Below are 20,324 nucleotides of genomic sequence, written 5' to 3'. Positions count from 1 at the left end.
ACCCACTCTTACATTTTTCATACTCTAGTTGCAATATACAAGTGTCTTGATTAAGAGTAATGTTCGTTTTTTTGTCGACCAGGTAGCTCAGAAATGTTTTCCTTTTGATGCAATGACATGAAACCTCATCTCAGGGGGGTCAGTCAGTCAAATTATCTTTATTCGATTTAGTTAAAAATCATACAAAGAGCATAAAAATGTGTTATATACAATTAAAATACAATTAAACAATTTCATTGCAATCGAATACAAATGACAGAGTGTTATTATAATAACAAAGATTAAAAATCTATACAAGCAAGTTATACAGGGTGATTTTCTAAACTCCTACATGATCTAGATCTAGCTGCCGCCACTAAAAAGTTTGCCATGCAAAATGTAATGCGGATATTTTTCAATGATTGTAGGTAAAACATCTCAGGGGGGTCATTTCCTCTGTGACGTTCAAGAAACGTGTCAATAAGTGCACAGGTTGAAGAGTGGCAAGTAATGTGAAGTATATAAAGGGCTTGTTCATAGGTTCTGATGAGAAAAAATCCCAAGATGCAATTAGACTACTTTTAGTTCTCATATCACTTGAACTTTATATGGGCTCAGCTTCCTTCTGCTCTCGTGGCGGGGAGCTTGTGGGTCCACACAGAAATACCTACCGTTTGCACAATATATGTTTAACTCTGAGCAGCATACTGAGAGGTGATCTAAATGTATCCCTATCTCTTGATGGGGTCTCCTCTTATTTGCGTTCTGGAGCAGAGAATCTTGCCATACAGAAAACTGCAGCCGGCAACCCTCAGTCAGCTGTGGATCTTTCAACAGTTATGACTGTGTAACATGTTTTTTTCCTGATCGGTGGCTGATCCATCGGAGACTGATTCAGATGTTCTGGAAAGCTTTAAAGCTCATGTGGGTCAAAGAACTCTCTAGTTCTGTCACTGATCGTCACAAGCATCACTTCTGGATCAAATAATTTGTATTGGAGTTTCTTTGTCTCAACAAGGGTATTATTGCCAGGCATTCACTCCGCAGTAGGCTGCTTATGTATGAAAAGTATTCATAAAGGGGGTGGTGATGGACAGAGTATCTGAATTAAGCAGAACACTCCTACCCAGTCAAAAGATCAGGGCTTGATCCATCACCGTTTTTTAGCTCACTGCACCATCCCAGCTCAGAACCTGGCTACATGCAAATTAGTCTGACCCTGGCCGGGTGCATCATGGGAACAGGGCAGACCAAATTACCAAGCCAATTCTTTACTGGAAAGGAAACAAGCTTCCGGGTACCGGTTTCTGGCATTACAGCCGTCTTCGGCCCGGCTTGCTTGAATCCTGATGGTGCAGTGAGCAAGGGACTCACATCTGAGCATACCCTTCCACACTTGTGGTGGCCAAAACGATTCATAAATGGGGTGGTGATGGACAGAGTATCTGAATTAAGCAGAACACTCCTACCCAGTCAAAAGATCAGGGCTTGATCCATCACCGTTTTTTAGCTCACTGCACCATCCCAGCTCAGAACCTGGCTACATGCAAATTAGTCTGACCCTGGCCCAGTGCATCATGGGAACAGGGCAGACCAAACTACCAAGCCAATTCTTTACTGGAAAGGAAACAAGCTTCGGGGGACCGGTTTCTGGCATTACAGCCGTCTTCGGCCCGGCTTGCTTGAATCCTGATGGTGCAGTGAGCAAGGGACTCACATCTGAGCATACCCTTCCACACTTGTGGTGGCCAAAACGATTCATAAAGCGGGTGGTGATGGACAGAGTATCTGAATTAGGCAGAACACTCCTACCCAGTCAAAAGATCAGGGCTTGATCCATCACCGTTTTTTAGCTCACTGCACCATCCCAGCTCAGAACCTGGCTACATGCAAATTAGTCTGACCCTGGCCCAGTGCATCATGGGAACAGGGCAGACCAAACTACCAAGCCAATTCTTTACTGGAAAGGAAACAAGCTTCCAGGGACCGGTTTCTGGCATTACAGCCGTCTTCGGCCCGGCTTGCTTGAATCCTGATGGTGCAGTGAGCAAGGGACTCACATCTGAGCATACCCTTCCACACTTGTGGTGGCCAAAACGATTCATAAAGGGGGTGGTGATGGACAGAGTATCTGAATTAAGCAGAACACTCCTACCCAGTCAAAAGATCAGGGCTTGATCCATCACCGTTTTTTAGCTCACTGCACCATCCCAGCTCAGAACCTGGCTACATGCAAATTAGTCTGACCCTGGCCCAGTGCATCATGGGAACAGGGCAGACCAAACTACCAAGCCAATTCTTTACTGGAAAGGAAACAAGCTTCCGGGGACCGGTTTCAGGCATTACAGCCGTCTTCGGCCCGGCTTGCTTGAATCCTGATGGTGCAGTGAGCAAGGGACTCACATCTGAGCATACCCTTCCACACTTGTGGTGGCCAAAACGATTCATAAAGGGGGTGGTGATGGACAGAGTATCTGAATTAAGAAGAACACTCCTACCCAGTCAAAAGATCAGGGCTTGATCCATCACCGTTTTTTAGCTCACTGCACCATCCCAGCTCAGAACCTGGCTACATGCAAATTAGTCTGACCCTGGCCCAGTGCACCATGGGAACAGGTCAGACCAAACTACCAAGCCAATTCTTTACTGGAAAGGAAACAAGCTTCCGGGGACCGGTTTCTGGCATTACAGCCGTCTTCGGCCCGGCTTGCTTGAATCCTGATGGTGCAGTGAGCAAGGGACTCACATCTGAGCATACCCTTCCACACTTGTGGTGGCCAAAACGATTCATAAAGGGGGTGGTGATGGAAAGAGTATCTGAATTAAGAAGAACACTCCTACCCAGTCAAAAGATCAGGGCTTGATCCATCACCGTTTTTTAGCTCACTGCACCATCCCAGCTCAGAACCTGGCTACATGCAAATTAGTCTGACCCTGGCCCAGTGCATCATGGGAACAGGGCAGACCAAACTACCAAGCCAATTCTTTACTGGAAAGGAAACAAGCTTCCGGGGACCGGTTTCTGGCATTACAGCCGTCTTCGGCCCGGCTTGCTTGAATCCTGATGGTGCAGTGAGCAAGGGACTCACATCTGAGCATACCCTTCCACACTTGTGGTGGCCAAAACGATTCATAAAGGGGGTGGTGATGGACAGAGTATCTGAATTAAGCAGAACACTCCTACCCAGTCAAAAGATCAGGGCTTGATCCATCACCGTTTTTTAGCTCACTGCACCATCCCAGCTCAGAACCTGGCTACATGCAAATTAGTCTGACCCTGGCCCAGTGCATCATGGGAACAGGGCAGACCAAACTACCAAGCCAATTCTTTACTGGAAAGGAAACAAGCTACGTCGAGCCCGGAGTCGCACAGACCCCAACAACACAGTACCTTGGAAAAGTGAAGCACTCGATGATCAGCGGCGTCGAGATGTCCGGCGTCGCGTCTTCGGCGTCGATCGGGCCTCGGAGTCGGGGCGATCTGCAGCGGCGTCGACCGAAGTCAGGCAGGAGCAGCGCTCACGAGATGAAGCAGGATACGGCGTCGTCGATGTCGATGTTGCAAGAGTGAGCAGCGCTCACGGCGTCGAGAGGGCTCGAAGTCGATGCGATCAGCAGCGGTGCCGACACGAGGTCACTTGGAGCTGGAGCCGAACTCACTACTCACTGGCGTTGTTGCTGGCGTCGATCGGGCCCGGCGGCCGGCGTCGAGGAAGCGGGACACTGGAGCCGTTATTCACGATGTTGAGCTGGATTCGGCGGCGTCCGTCGGCGTCGAGATTGCTGGATTCTTTCAGAGGTGCTGGAGTCCCAAGTTCCAGCAAACAGCACTTTAAGCAGATGAAGTCCTTTAGCCCTGTGACTTCAACAGGAGACTGGCACTCTTCCAGCCCTTGGAGATTTTCTTAGCAAAGATTGAGAGTACACACACAGTTCCTCTCTCCTGGTTCCTTGGCAAAAATAAAGAAGCAATGCAGGATTCCCCCAACAAACAGCACTCTGGCAGAAGGGGTAGGCAGTCCTTAGATCAGCAGGCTTCTTGTCCTTGGTTCAGGTTTCCTTGTCAGAAGTGATCTAAATTCTTGGTTCAGGGGTCCTTCTCTTATACCCCTTTTTGGCTTTGATCCCTTTGTCCATGCAGGGGAATTTCCCCCCATCTTGGGTTTGTTGTGGGTGTTGCCAGGCCGAAGCACCTGGCCTATTCACTGTGCAGGGCAGAGTCTTCAGCCGCCCAGCAGGAGCGGAGCCAGCATTGTCACTGGCAGGGGCAGGGCCATCAGTTGCCCGGCAGGAGGTGGGCCAGGAAAGTCCCAGGCAGGCACAGAGTCATCAGTCGCCTGGCTGGGGGGCGGAGCCATCATTGTATCAGGCAGGGCAGGCTATCAGGAGCTACTCTTCCCCTACTCTCAATGCAAATGCCCCACTCACCCCACACTGACTCATTCAGACCTCTGGAGCCACCCAGCTCCTGTCACACGCACACCAGAACCAGCAGAGACCGGTAAACAGTTAGACAAGAAAATAGCTACTTTCTAAAAGTGCTATTTTCAAACACAGAGTCCAAAAACCATCCACACAAACGGATGCGTTATTAAACCCTGAGTTCAGGGATACCAAACTCGACATTGCACCATGCTCCCCGAGCCCGCTAGGATTATAGCATTAATAATCCTGGCAGCCCATTCTAACTGATGGAGAGCAGGTTACCTTACAATAGTGAAAAATGAATATGGCTGTAATTCACTATTAGGACATGCCAACTTTGTCAGGCTTGTCCTACCTTATGCTTACAATGCACCCTGCCCGTTGGCCTACCATAGGGGTGACTAACATGAAGTTAAGGGAAGGTTTAGGGACTGGCAAGTAGGTGTACTTGCGCAGTCTGCGTGACAGTACCAGACTGCACGTGGTCTAGCAATGGTAGACCTTCAGACATACTTTTACTAGGCCGCTCTTGTGGGTGGCACAACACGTGCTGCAGGCCCACTAGCAGCATTTGTATTTACAAGCCCTGGCACTCCTGGTGCACTCTACTAGGGACTGACAGTAAACCAAATAGGCCAAACATGGAATTCAATCAATACAGCAATTTCACATAGGGAGCACTTGCACTGTGGCACTGATCAGCAGTGGCACAGTGCCCAAAGCATTTACCAGCAAAAACATCGTAAACAGAGGAGGCAAACAGAAAAAATGGAGGAGAGACTCATGCCAATGATGCCAGGTCTAACAGTAACCAAAGTATTAATCTGTAATTATACTCAAATCTAAAACTGTTAACATTCTCATCTGTTCTATTCCCAATGTGCAAATTTCGGCTAAGATGAACTCATTTTCAAATTAAAAGATTTATACAACAAAGTCATACTTAAATTGTGCTATCCCCATTCGTACTGTCTGCCATATTGACAAGAGATAGATAACATGGTGTACATTTATAGAAAGTGGTACAGTTCTGCATCTGTATTGAGTCTCCATGGTATCTATGTGCCTTTCAGGATGATCCTTTTTGACTCTGCCTTCCTTAGCAGTAATCTCGATTTTCTCCTCTGATGTTGAGAGGGATATGTTCTACTCCATAGAACCTGAGGTTGTCGCTGTTTCCTTCATGTTCTTTCCAATTATGCTTGGCGATAGCATATGCAAAGTCTTTGTTCTTAATTGCCCTGAGATGTTGTAAGATGCGCAGCTTTAGTTTGTTCACAGTACTCCCTATTTACTCCTATCCGCATTCACATCTTAGGGCATAGACCACATGTGTGGTCTCACAGGTGATCCTTTCTCTTATGGTCATCTGTTCTCCCAGCATGTAGTTGGTTTTCTGTTGGTTCAAGCCATATTTGCATGCTTTGCATTTTGGACATTTGTAGAATCCTTTTGCTCTCAACCATTGCATTTTGCTGCCACTACTCTCTGATCCCTGATAGTGGCTATGTGTGAGGATGTCTCCCAAAGAAGGTGCTTTCTTATAAGTTATATTGAGATGATCAGAGGTCACTCCCTTTAGGTCATCATCCCTTCCCATAATTTTCCTATGGTCTTGGAGCGCATCCCTTGTGGTAGTGCTTGAAGAGTTAAACTGTGTCATGTATCTCACTTTGTTAACCTCAGGTTCGTCATCCTGTCCCATGGTTGATCTTTTTGGATGTAACAGAGATTCTCTTCTCTTTTTCAGGGTTCTTGATTTGGCATTTTCCAAAACTGTAGCGGGGTATCCTCTGATCAGGATTCTCTTATACATTTGATCCAGTTGTAAAAGGAAGTCTTGTTCTTCTGAGCAATTCTTTCGTGCTCTTCACCAGGCGAGGTTATTAATGCATACGAATCCATTGAAAAGTTAGAAAGATTTTAAGCATCCCAGGTGGCAGAACTGTGCACCCTGGACCAAGATGGTTTGATTCTGCTTGCTCCAAGGCCGCTAACAAACTAAGGGAATCCTTGTCAGCAAACCCAAGAAATTCTGCACAGGTACGAGTTTGCCGGAAGAAATACAAGGAATGCTTGGCAAAAAGGAAAGGAGATAGGAAGGATGAGGCCTGGAGGGAGTTGATAAATTCTAGTACCCTACGGAGTAGCTCCAGGTTTTGGAACATCGTGAATGGGCCCCTTTTTGTTCAGGATAGCGTGAGGGCCCATATGACGGAGAAGGAATGGGTGCTCCATTTTAAATTAATGTTCGAGAGCCCAACGGAGCTCCTCCCACAGGTCGGCCGTGATATGAACACCCCCAAAGTGAATTTGAATTGGGTGAGGTGGTAGAAGGCATTTTAGGTTTAACAAGCAATAAAGCCCCGGGCCCGGGCGGTATCCCCCGGACCTATTCAAGCCTGACCCTTCATTCTGGGCGCCAATACTTGAGGTAGTGTATAACGCAGCCGCACAAAATGGGTGCCCGGAGTCCTGGGCGAACTCTACTATCGTCCCTGTTTTCAAGAAGGGGGATAGGAATAGAACCCATTGCTTAGGCCAATCTCCCTTCTTGATTAAGTGGTCAAGGTCGTGGGCCGTGTACTTTTGGACAGATTGTCTAGCTGGGCGAAGGAGCAAAAGATTTTATCAGATGTCCAGTTTGAATTTTGCTCCGGGCATTCTACTGTGGCTCAATGCCTTAATCTCTCCCTGATATTGAGTAAATATACAGTTGCACGACCAGGTACTGTATACCTTGCCTTCATGGACCCGTCCTCAGCATTTGACTGTGTAAACAGGGTCAAGCTGTGGCAGGCCATGATGGCAATGGGGGTAGAGAACAGGTTAGATGACTTTTTGGAAGATTTGCATAGGTCATCCAAGGCTAGCGTGAGGTTCTCGCAGGACCTTAGGGTTACCAGGGACCTGGAAATAAAAAGGGCAGTACGACAGGGGTGTATAATGGCTCCATTTATTTTTATATAGATAATCTGGACAGAGCATTAAGAAACATGGAAGTAGATTTCCCATTCGTAGGGCGGCGTGGACTTCCTTTCCTACTTTACGCGGATGATGCCGTCCTCTTAGCGAGGACGGCATTAGGCCTTCAATCCCTACTTGAGGCATTTTGTAACTTTATGTCATATCGGGATCTGGCCATTAGCAACATGAAATCTTATGTTATGCAAGTGGGATCGTGACCAAAAAAAAGTTTCCAATTCAGGGTTGGCTCTTCCACTATCCCCCGCACTAATGTTTTTTCATATATAGGAGTTCTCCTGGATGATCAGTTACAATGGGGGCCCCAAATTATTAAGAATAGGGGGGCTTTGGCCAGGGCAAATGCGGCAATTTTTTATTTTCCCACAAAAATAGGGAGGAAACCAGTTGGTGCCATGCTAAAGGTGTAACAGGCTAAAAGCCTGGCTATAGCCAGTTATGGGAGTGAAATTTGGGGCCATACCAAAGTGAATCCTTTACAGGGGGCAGAGAATAAATTCCTGAAGCGCCTGTTGTGTGCCCCTCAGAGCCTTTCTAACTTGGCAGCTCATGAAGAATTGGGGGTCCCGTAATTGATTGACATTCTGGCCTCTCGCCCTCTTGTATTCTGGTTAAAATGATGGCTGAACCAGGAGTTAAACCTCACCCATACGATATTGAGAGAGTGCGTGACACTTGATAAAGTACTCCCAATTCCATGGCTTAATTATATCAAAAGAAGCCTGGAAAGGGTAGGTCGCAAAGAGTTATTTTATAAGCCTGATACTATTACCAAGAAGGATGTGGAACTAGTCAGGGTAGCCATCTTATCACTAAAGGAACTGGATAGGGACGAGCAGGACCTCAAGAGAGCAATTGTTCGTAGGTTCTTAATGTTCAAAACAACCCACTCACGGAGCCCTATCTCCTGGGGTACCTATCCACACATGAGAAGTTCCTACTAACTAGGTTCCGGACGAACCTTTTCCATCTTTTGTTGGTTAGACCCAAGGGCTGCCACAGAAGACAAGTGTTAGCATCCTGTGGCTGCGACGGTCAGTCTCCACAGGATTTGTTGCACTTCATGTTCTTCTACAAATTCTACTCAGTTCCACTGAAACATTTCCTGGTCCCTATTTTAAAGAAGTTGAATTTTAGACAAGCTCAACCAGCCCTCTTGTATCTCCAACTACTGAATGAGGATTGCATATTTTTTGTCGTGGGTTATTTAAAATCTATAAAGAAATCAAGGGCATGTATGGATGTATAATGTGGGGGTTGTTGTTTCACTGGGTAGGTAACAGTGTGTTGGCCTAGTTTTCCAAACAATGCAAAATGAAAGCAGGCCAATTTTATTATGATGTTTTATGGGACGTCTGCTTCTTATGAATTTGTAGTTATGCACATCTTGATCTTTTTGGTCCCTCTCTTTTAACACTGAGAATTGTCCTGGAGTGGGTTTGTTTTTTATGGTGTGTTTTAATCTGTCTGATTTTATGTATATGTAGTTTTGCAACTTTTATGGTTGACCTTGTGTAACCGAATAACGTTTATTTGATTTGATTTGATCATGTCAACCTTTTTTTAGTGGTGGTTTCAGACAGTTGACATGCACCACTCTGCGATGATTTCTTGGGGTGGCAAGACCCACAACGTGAAGTCACCTCACTCATCATCTGAACCATAGTACATGCCGAGTCTACTTTTCTTGGAATGCCTGAGGCGCCACACCTTCTAGTTCGGCTGGTATTGACCAGTCACATTCTGCTCATATCACAGGTATGATGAGCCCTTGGCTCACGTCCAGATTGTTGTTGGCCTATTTCGGTTAATGCACCATCTTGGTTTTTAGCCATGGCTTGTGTGTGTTGCCTGAGTGATTTCTCCCACCCTTCTATCTTAAGATTCAATGGGCCTCCAACAAGGTGCCCACAAAGAAGCTCACAATGACTGAAGCTCACTACTTCGTGCCTAATGTCCCCTTAGGAAAGCAACAGGCATGGTAACAGGATGTGCCACCTCATCCTGTAGGGTTCTTACAACCACATAATCTGGACTTTCAGGGTCCTGTTGAATCTCTTAACCCACTGGTCTGGGTGTTGGGTGTGAAAAATGTTTAATTAACACGCACTAATTAATTTATAGGTATCCCAACATTACATTTATCCCCGTCTGAAACAATCTTCTTGGAGAACCCTACTTTTCTAAAGGTATCAAGCTAAATCTAGTTACTATGATGCAGTCACCTTCCTCGGGCTATTCAGTTTTGTGATGCACCAGCACCAGAATTAACCCTTTCGCTGCGGCGGCGATTCCGCTGCAGCGCTAAGGGGGTGGGGGGGCCGCGCGGCGCTTCGACGCTGGTGACAGAACCGCTCCGTCACGCCTCTCGGGTGGGCTGTGCTTGTGACGAAGCGGTTCCGTCACGGCTCTGCCCGCTCAATAGAACTCGCCGCACAGGGGCGTAATCAGCGCCGCGCAGGCGTGGCGGCCGGGCCGTGACGGAACCGCTCCGTCACCAGCACAGCCCACCCGAGGGGCGTGACAGAGCGGTTCCGTCACCAGCGTGGGAGGGGTTAAAATGTTCCCAGAGATGTCTAAGGGTCTTCGGCACCACACAATCAGCTCCCATCCTCTTTAACGGTGTGCCTACCACTTGAAGTGCAACCTACAGCTCCTTGTACTGCCCTCCTCACTTGCCTAACAGCTCATGCAAAAGCAACAGAACCCTAATTCTGGATCCCATTTAGTTCCAGTAAACACAAACAAAAACAGCACACAAATATGTTGCGAGTCTTGATCACACCAGACTGTCCAGGCAAAGGGATATAATGAATACAAAGAAAGTACTGTAGTACAGGCACACCATGTCCCTGCAACTCCATGCTTAGGGGTTTCTAGATCACTGTGAAGGACACCATACTCCATGTATGTTTTTAACAGTCTGCTGTTCCCTCTAATTGTGTTTATCTAGCTTTCCTCTTAAGGCCTTCTCTGCACGGAGCAGAGGGAATGTCTCACTCTAGCTCAGGCTGAGCTGGCCCTCCTGCAGCTTATAATTTCATGGCAGACCCACAATCCCCCTCAGGTTCCAAATACTCCTCCCCAGAGACAACCTCCTTCCTGAAGATGAGAATTTCTAAAGGGTCTTTTGAGCTCCACCATAGTCAGTCCAACATGAATCAGTCTTTCGACATCTATCCATGCAGTTCTTTCAGGCAGTTATTCAATAGTCATTCTACAGGAATGGCAGGGTTTACAATTATTTTCTTAAGACCAGTGACCGCCCACTCCAAAGTCCCCATAGCTATAGGATGGTACTTCACCACATTGTCTGCTCTGACTACAAAGTAGAGCTCATAAATGATGATCCACGTTAGAGACCACAGTTTGCCCATCAAAGTGGTCATATTGGCTCCTGTGTCTGTCTGAGACTCAGTTCAGGCCCCACTCACTAATGTACACCCAATGACAATATTAAACCAAGTTCTGGTGCAGGCCGGTCTATGTGCATTTGCAGGCGGCCTGCAATGTAGCCGAGGTTGTGCAAGGCTAACAGTTCAAACGGGACAAGTGTTATAAGTTTTACCTCTAACTTAGCTTTTGCTACGGAGACCCGAATTTGCCAGGAGAGAAAGGAAAGATTGAGAAGGTATTCACAAAATCACATATTCGAGTTCTGGGGTCCTGCTGCAGCCATGAGATGTGAGACCAAAAGCTCTGGGAAGAAACACGGCAGCTGAGGTCCTCTCCTTGCTTGGATCACTTTATTTATTTTTTATTTTACAGAGTTTTATATAGAACAAACTTGACACGAACCGGGTATCAGAGCACTTTACATAGCATCAGTTGCATTACATGAGGACACATACATTTTTGATACGCACAGGAAATTAAGTGATTTGCCGCTCGCAGCGGTTTCCCTGGACTTTGTTGCTCTGGGTGTTTTCTCCGTGACGGGACTGCGAGGACCAGCAGCCCCGTGATAGTCTGCAGCTGTGTGCCTCTTCCCGCCCCTCTACCTGCCAGCAGATAAACTGCTCGCGGCCCCCTCTCAGTGGGCTCCGCTCGCAGCAGTTTCCCTGGACGGTGGTGCTCTGGGTGCTTTCTCCGTGACGGGACTGCGAGGACCAGCAGCCCCGTGATAGCCTGCAGCTGTGTGCCTCTTCCCGCCCCTCTACCTGCCAGCAGATAAACTGCTCGCAGCCCCCACTCCGCGTGCGCCGCTCGCAGCAGTTTCCCTGGACTTTGGTGCTCTGGTTGTTTTCTCCGTGACGGGACTGCGAGGACCAGCAGCCCCGTGATAGCCTGCAGCTGTGTGCCTCTTCCCGCCCCTCTACCTGCCAGCAGATAAACTGCTCGCGGCCCCCGCTCCGGCGGCGCCGCTCTCAGCAGTTTCCCTGGACTTTGGTGCTCTGGGTGTTTTCTCCGTGACGAGACTGCGAAGAACAGCAGCCCCGTGATAACCTGCAGCGGTGTGCCTCTTCCCGCCCCTCTACCTGCCAGCAGATAAACTGCTCGCGGCCCCTGCTCCGCAGGAGCCACTCGCAGCAGTTTCCCTGGACTTTGGTGCTCTGGGTGTTTTCTCCGTGATGGGACTGCGAGGACCAGCAGCCCCGTGATAGCCTGCAGCTGTGTGCCTCTTCCCGCCCCTCTACCTGCCAGCAGATAAACTGCTCGCGGCCCCCGCTCCACACGCGCCGCTCGCAGCAGTTTCCCTGGACTTTGCTGCTCTGGGTGTTTTCTCCGTGACGGGACTGCAAGGACCAGAAGCCCTGTGATAACCTGCAGCTGTGTGCCTCTTCCCGCCCCTCTACCTGCCAGCAGATAAACTGCTCGCGGCCCCCGCTCCGCGGGAGCCGCTCGCAGCAGTTTCCCTGGACTTTGGTGCTCTGGGTGTTTTCTCCGTGACTGGACTGCGAGGACCAGCACCCCGTGATAGCCTGCAGCTGTGTGCCTCTTCCCGCCCCTCTACCTGCCAGCAGATAAACTGTTCGCGGCCCCCGCTCCGCGGGCGCCGCTCTCAGCAGTTTCCCTGGACTTTGGTGCTCTGGGTGTTTTCTCCGTGACGAGACTGCGAGGAACACAAGCCCCGTGATAACCTGCAGCTGTGTGCCTCTTCCCGCCCCTCTACCTGCCAGCAGATAAACTGCTCGCGGCCCCTGCTCCGCAGGAGCCACTCGCAGCAGTTTCCCTGGACTTTGGTGCTCTGGGTGTTTTCTCCGTGATGGGACTGCGAGGACCAGCAGCCCCGTGATAGCCTGCAGCTGTGTGCCTCTTCCCGCCCCTCTACCTGCCAGCAGATAAACTGCTCGCGGCCCCCGCTCCGCGGGCGCCGCTCTCAGCAGTTTCCCTGGACTTTGGTGCTCTGGGTGTTTTCTCCGTGACGAGACTGCGAGGAACAGCAGCCCCGTGATAACCTGCAGCTGTGTGCCTCTTCCCGCCCCTCTACCTGCCAGCAGATAAACTGCTCGCGGCCCCTGCTCCGCAGGAGCCACTCGCAGCAGTTTCCCTGGACTTTGGTGCTCTGGGTGTTTTCTCCGTGATGGGACTGCGAGGACCAGCAGCCCCGTGATAGCCTGCAGCTGTGTGCCTCTTCCCGCCCCTCTACCTGCCAGCAGATAAACTGCTTGCGGCCCCCGCTCCACGCGCGCCGCTCGCAGCAGTTTCCCTGGACTTTGCTGCTCTGGGTGTTTTCTCCGTGACGGGACTGCAAGGACCAGCAGCCCTGTGATAGCCTGCAGCTGTGTGCCTCTTCCCGCCCCTCTACCTGCCAGCAGATAAACTGCTCGCGGCCCCTGCTCCGCGGGAGCCGCTCGCAGCAGTTTCCCTGGACTTTGGTGCTCTGGGTGTTTTCTCCGTCACTGGACTGCAAGGACCAGCAGCCCCGTGATAGCCTGCAGCTGTGTGCCTCTTCCCGCCCCTCTACCTGCCTATACTTAATAGTTCACGCCTACCGCTTCGCGGAACGCGAGCGGGCGAAGCCCGGGCCAAGGACGGGCCCGTTTAAGCCCGTTTGAAACCGGATGAGGACTGGACGGGGCCACCCTCTTTCATCTGTAAATCAAGGTTAGTGCACCTAAATGGAGTGGCAACTATATTAGTACTTATCTAGGAAGTTTTCTTCCTCAAGTCTCCGTTATGGCCACTATTAAGGAACCCGAAGGGGAGGAAATCTAACATTAATGGCTCACTTATGGGTACCTTGGATAATTTTATTACTAGAGCATCATCCGTGCTGTCTCGTGAAATAGAACTAACTGAAAAAAGGTTGTCACTGGATCCCGCTTTCGATAAAAGGTCATCTCTGGGCCCATTGTTGTATGTAGTGTCCCCAAACCACCAATCGGGGACTGCCACTGGTTTAATAAGAGCTAGCAGTGAGGTGGGAAATCAAACGCAAGGCAGTGAAGATCTGTGCTTTTTATCAGATAGCACGAACGGTGCACCACCTAGCATAAGCACAGCTCATCCCAATCATGAAGATTCTGGCCCGTCAGACTCAAGGTCAAAGACGAGATCGAAACAGAACTTTAAACCTGAGGCCGCAAAGGAGGTAGCAGAGGCGGGTGCCAAAAGGTAGCGTGGGGGCGCACCCTTAAAAAACAAGAAAGTGAAGATTCCAAAAAGGATCAATGAGGGCGATGGACCAAGTACCAGACTCCTGAACACGCCAGTCACAAGCCCTCAGAATACTAAACTGGTTGCTGCTGTAACGAACTTTAGGGATGTAGACCCTGCAGAGTTAGGAACTGCATTTTGGGCGAAACTGGAACTTATTTTTACTAAAACTTGTCTTCCCATCTATGACAGACTCAATTTGATTGAAGACAGACTCCTGCATTTAGAGTCACGGTTTGATTCCGTTTAGGGACGGGTAGATTCACATGTTATAGGGGGTGATGGTACTTCTGATGGGTTGCAGCAAAACGTAGATGGAGAAGGTAATTCTAGCTCTAATAACCTGCTCATTAACAATAACTTACCTGCTGCATCTCCCGTGGTGGTAAACCATAACCCCCCTTCAATGCTATTCCATTAATACTATGGGGAAAGTAATGTAGACAATAACAATGCTCTATCTGGAAGGGGTGTGTCAGGGGGGGTGTCAAGGGGTTGGGCCAAAAATTTCTACCTAGCGGAAATATTACTGGGGATAGGCTCGTAAAAGCCCTACCCCGCATTGATCTTCCCCCAGAGTCACTACCATATGTGGTGGTGCTTGCAGGGGTGCCAGTCTTAAGTCAGGGGAAAACTGAGGAATACGCCGAACTTAAAAACAAATGAATGCATTGGCTCAATCTTAACAGGCCTCTCCCCTTACAGGTCTCTGCTGAAATACTCTTTGTAAGACGAGTCGATTGGCTAGGGACAAGACAAAAAAACATTGTGGGAGACTGTGTAATACTTAACTTTAGGAATATTTGTGCTGTGGATTACATTTGTAATGGGGCCTCAGTTCGGTCTGGATCACAAATTCAACCTTTACATTTATCCTATTTTAATCCTGCTCCCTTGTTGGGCCCTAAACGAAATAGAGGCGGGCAGCCTTGGGGGGGCTCAGAACAGGCAGCCTGACAGAGATCACAAGGGGGCACCAAATTGGCAGGGCTCATACCCATTTACCCCGTTACTTTCATTGTTTCCCCAAAGTAATAGGTTTAGTACTTTAGATCAAGTGGATTGACGCCTTGAGAGTCAGCGGACCGTACCCTCAATAACCAGCGATCCAGGCCCCCAAGTAGTGAGAGTGGGGAGTGATGTTGATGTTAATACTCTCTACACCCCAATTATTATTCAACAAGTGGGGGTCGGGGTAGGGTGGCAACCAGGGATAATGTGGGGCAGATTAAGGAGAAGGATAACCCGGCTGTAGATAATGGTTTCCAATCTCCTGAGACACAGGCGGAGGTAGGTGACACTATAGCTGAGTTGCTAACTGTAGGGGACAAAGAAAATACGCAAGAAACCGTGAGGCCAATGGGTCTTAGTGGGGCAGAAACTGGTGAAGCTTTGCATGTTGGGAATTATAGCCCAGTGAGAGAACTAGGTCTAACAGGTACCAGGGCAATAGAGGGTAGTTTCAAAATCCTGTCTTGGAATCTGGCAGGGATCAGAAATAAACTATCCGTTCCCGAGTGGGGTCTTTTTATAGAAAAACACAACATCTGCTTGATGCAGGAGACGTGGGCGTTGGAAGAGACCGTAATGGCCGGATTTGCCACTTTTAATATCTTGGCTACAACTCGGGGAAGGGGCAGACCCTCGGGAGGCCTAACCACATTGGTGGGTACGCACCTGGGTGCCAAAGCAGCCCATATTCCAACTCATTCACCTGACGTCCAATGTGTTCTTTTAACGCTTTTAGATTCCACCCGGATTGCCCTACTTAACATCTATTCCAGGCCTATGAAGTGTGGGCAGGAATCTGGCACTATTGATACGCTAAGACAGTTTATCCTGACTCTTGATCCAACAGTAGCCCTAATTTGGCGGTGACTTCAACTGTCAATTTGAACCTCTTAGTAGCTTAGATATGGGAGGATTAGCTGATGAGGACCTGTATTGGTGCATCCCAGATCCGCAGATACCACCTGCCAGAGCATGGACTCCTCTTGCTCTTCAAATCGAATCTTTCTCCCTTACAGCGTCCTTGCGGGCGTGTAATGGGAGGGTAGAACTAGATAGACCGGGCTCATCAACTTTTAATAGAGTAGGGCAAAACTCTATTATTGATTACATAATGGTTGAGCTCAGACATTGGGATAAGATCCTGGATTTTTGGGTACATATGAGGAAAGACAGTGACCATAATGCCCTGGTCCTGACAATGAAACCTGGGAGTTTTGGGCTGTCTAACCCGGCCCCTGAGTCTAATGTTGCTCAACAGTCCCTCCTTCTAACTAATAACAGGAGGAGAGTTAAATGGTGCAATTTGCAGGGGTCTCCAGCCAAACTTGCTGGAATATACCAGCTGGCATTACCGCAGTTGATAGAAATGGGAGAGTTGGGAGCAAAGGATCCCCAGCGGGATTCTCAGATCAAGATTTTAGAAACGCATAAGCAGTTGGTCGCTAAGCTGTCTGATGTGTTTTGCACATGGTAGCAAGAAGCTAAGCCCAGTTCTAACCCATCCCTGGTATAATGCATCCTGTCGGAAAGCAAAAAAAGATCAGCTAACCGCAATAAAAGAAAAGGATAAAACCGGCATTAAACAATGTCGGACTAAGTATAACCAGGTTATCAACAGGGAAAAGAAAGACTGAGATGAATAGATGGGAAGAACTAAGATTAGCACTCTTACGAAAGGATTCCAAGTCATTTTGGGCCATTGTTAGTTTTGGCGTGTGTGAGGGTGGATTAGCACCCGTATCGAACATAGCACCTGCGGTCTGGGAAGCCCACTTTGGAGCACTTAATGCTAATCCCAGTGAGGAGTCCTTTTCGGTCTTTACCCCCGGATCCCTCCATGAGTGTTGATTGGAGGGGCCGATGGATGCTGTGCTGTGTGAGGCTGAGGAGACTCCCTTGCTTTCTACCCCAGGACCCCTCCATGAGCATCGATTGGCGGGGCCCTTGGATACTGCGCTGGGTAGGAGTCCAGTAATCCCTGGTTACTTTTTTCCTTCAGAGGTATGGATTCCCCAGATACTGGAAAATGAGGGGTAGAATCATGGAGCAAGATAATGGGGAACGTGCAAATTTTCAAAGGTTTTATATATTTTTTATTGGTTATCCCCTAAAGGTATCTGACTGCCAGTCAAGGCTCCCAGGAAACAATGTCACATATGGCAATGGAAAACATATTCAAACAGTCACTCCGGCAAGGGCTTGAGCCAAGTCCAGCTCAGTCCACTCCTAAGTGGTCAGCTGAACCTTTCACAGTGGAACACTTTTCTTGTCCTTTACATCCTGGGGCTACAGGGGTCTAGCTCAACTAGCCCATTAGAACCATTTCAGTGCTTGATTACAAGAGGGTGTCAGCCCTTCCCTAAAAACAGTTGTGTTCTGAGCAGCTGCTGGTGGAAGGATTTCTTAAACTGGCCACTAACCAGTTCTTGGAGATAAGCCCTAACCAAATCCCTTCGAGAATTTGCACCATCCAGCAATCCCTTTTCTGAAGTAGACTCTTAATTGCACAACCTGTTCAGGATAATTCAAAATGGCAAACACTCCGGGCCACTATGGTTAGGTCTGAATCTCCCCGAGTTGACATCTTTTCTGATGAGAGCTCCCCCGCAAAACAAACCCTGATTGGTTCAAAGCTGGGGTTCCCATCTCTGGTAAGTGGACACATCCTGGCTGGGAGGAGAGCAGCTTCAAAGGCACAACAGATACTCCAACATGGAGTACCATATATCTGCAACTATTGACAGTCAGTTCTTTGCAATGACTATGCACTGTTCCTATCTACCTTAAGTAGAAAGTAATTACTCATCGACTCCATTCTGCTAGCAGGACCAAGTAATCTGTTTTCCCAAGTATTTCATACCACTTCAAGGAACTAATAACTACCTCTAAGGGGGACAGAACCTAGCAGAGCTGAATTAATTACGGTCTAGTCAGGGATTAACCTATTTTATAAAATTTTCTTTGCAGTGTATTTAACAAAAATCCTATATTCATCACTGACTTACACTCTTGATAAATTCGAATTATAACAAATATTACTATGGTGTGTGAATGATTGGAGCTGTGACAAAAATACCATTACCATAGCAAACGTCTTCTAACACTTATGCAGTGCAATGGCATACTAATCCAAATATTAGACCTGTCCTCTTCAAACATTATGCACTCAGGCCTTCAAAGCACAGGTACCATAGCTAATGTTCCAAGTTGCTTTGGTCCATATCAAAATAATGTTCTTTTACATTTGTCTGCTGCAGCTATTCCCACCACAACAGTTCAGAGTTGCACTGCAAGGCCTGAAGTCATATTTTTTAAGTTACTTAAGAGTATGATACAAATTAACACTGATGCCCCCACGTGGCATTTAACTTGATGCCACTGGTGCACTCCTGGTACCATATTACTATAGCATCAGTTAAAATGTAACTCCTTCAATTGGGTGTATCCAGTCTTTCACCATGTTTAGGGGCCACAGCATATGCACTGGGAGTCTGAATAGCAGTCTCCCACTAATTAAACTCAAAGGGTAGGTATTGTCAAGGAAATTGTTGGGACACTCAAAAAGATGCACATTCCTATGATTATGTTTAATAATATAGAACATGTTTTGCTACAGTGATGTTAGCAAAATCATCTTCCACAGATTACACAGAAAAACATATTTTTCTATGTGGAGTGTGTGTGGGTAATGTAATCAGAATCTTTAACGCGTGATAAGGTGGCAGTTCATCAACAGACAACCCAATTAGACCCTACCTGCACCATACATATTTCTGTATCAGCTACAAGTCCTGCTATAAGTCCTACTTCAATAGTGTCACTACTGCTCTCTGAGGATTGCTCTTTACAAAAAATAGAAGACAGTCAGTTATAGAGGGTGAAGCACTTCTAGCTTACCTTATGACTGTGAAGCCGTGTTGCTGCTTCCTCCTCTGGCGAAAGACCTCCTGTTAGCGCTACGTATGGAGTTCTCAGCACATCCCTAGGAGAAACACATTTTAAAAATTGCAACTACATTCTTTGAAGGTTGTGGGAGAACAGTAACACAATTGTTAGCTTATCGAGCACCCTCCATTATATTTAAAAGAAAACCAGCAAAGACCTCATCTCTATGCAGCAAGATGACACAACCAGCCCACCCCCTCAAGACGATATGGGTAAGAATGAATCATTCATGCTGCTTTAGTGAATGTATAGAGACATTTCAGACATTCTTGTGCTGTACTTTTACTTCAGAAAATATCAAGCAAAAAAACAAAGCTACGTTAATCTGCTCTGGAAAGTATAACGTACGACTTAAAAAGATAGCAATATGTTTTATAAGACATTATTAGACACCAAAAGCACAGATTTTGACATCTTAAGTCAGATGATTTTTCTTGCACAAGCAGGTATAAATTAATAAATGAGCAGTATGTAGCGTGTTGCTTCTCGTTCTACTACGAGGCAAAACGAGGTGTCAGCATGTCATCTATGTTCCTGCCTTTGCATGGCTGTGTTGCAGTGCAGCTGACAAGAGGGGTTTCTGAGAATGGTTTTAAAGAAGAGGTTTTGGTATAGGCTACAGACAGCTTCAGCTGTCAGTCAAAGCTTATATTTTGATAAATAATATACATTGAGATAAATCTTAGATCAGCTTAAGGCAGTATATTCTCTTTATCTCATGAAGACGCATCATAGTTTGTCTAAAAAGAGCCTCTACTGCACTCCATGAATGGTGAGGTGTCCATGCACTGCATTGGAAGTGCGCTCCTACACTCAATTGTGTTCTACACCTTGGGGAGAAGGTTTTGTGCAGCAGTGGGTTGCTTCCTCCTCTCAGTGGCATGGAGAGCACAGGACCCACGTCTAGGCATACCCGTCCCACTCTGGGTGACAAATGCAAAAAGAACAATTGGTGTACAGAGATCTGGGCCTAAATCCATTGTTTTTTTGCTCACCATGCCATTCCAGTTTGGACCCAGCCATATGCAAATCAGTCTTGACCCTGCAGCCAGGATGCTTGTATCTGGTCCAGGGAAGACATGGCTTGGCAGTTCGGTCTGGACTGTTCCCATGAGGCACAGGGTCAAGACTTAATTGCAGATAGCTGTTTCTGAACTGGGGTGGCGAAGTGAGCTAACGAATGATAGCTTCAACCCAGATCTGTGACTGGGGGTGAGTGTCTGAAAAGTTTCAGTGCTCCGTCCATCATCTCCTTGTGTTTGCTTTGTTCGCCCTAAGTTGGTAGGGTATGCCCAGACTTGGGTCCCTTGCTCACTTTGCCACTGGATTCAAGCTAGCCTGGCTGATGAGGTAGGCAGGGGCACTCGTCAGGGGTGTCC

At 47.7% G+C, this 20,324-nt stretch overlaps 1 protein-coding gene across 2 annotated transcripts in view; it reads right to left on the bottom strand.

Moving 5' to 3' along the window:
- The window catches only part of BTBD16 (BTB domain containing 16), a 957,777-nt gene that overhangs the window by 803,890 nt on the left and 133,563 nt on the right, over positions 1 to 20,324 (bottom strand). For both annotated transcript variants that reach the window (XM_078641204.1, XM_078641205.1), the window contains exon 3: positions 18,898 to 18,982. In XM_078641204.1, coding sequence (XP_078497330.1) covers positions 18,898 to 18,982 — 85 coding nt within the window. The remainder of the gene's footprint in view (positions 1 to 18,897; positions 18,983 to 20,324) is intronic.

Source organism: Lissotriton helveticus, chromosome 5_1 (assembly GCF_964261635.1).
Source record: "Lissotriton helveticus chromosome 5_1, aLisHel1.1, whole genome shotgun sequence".
NCBI lineage: Eukaryota > Metazoa > Chordata > Amphibia > Caudata > Salamandridae > Lissotriton > Lissotriton helveticus.
The sequence above is the reverse complement of the archived record's forward strand: the minus strand, read 5'-3'. Positions and strand labels throughout refer to the sequence as shown.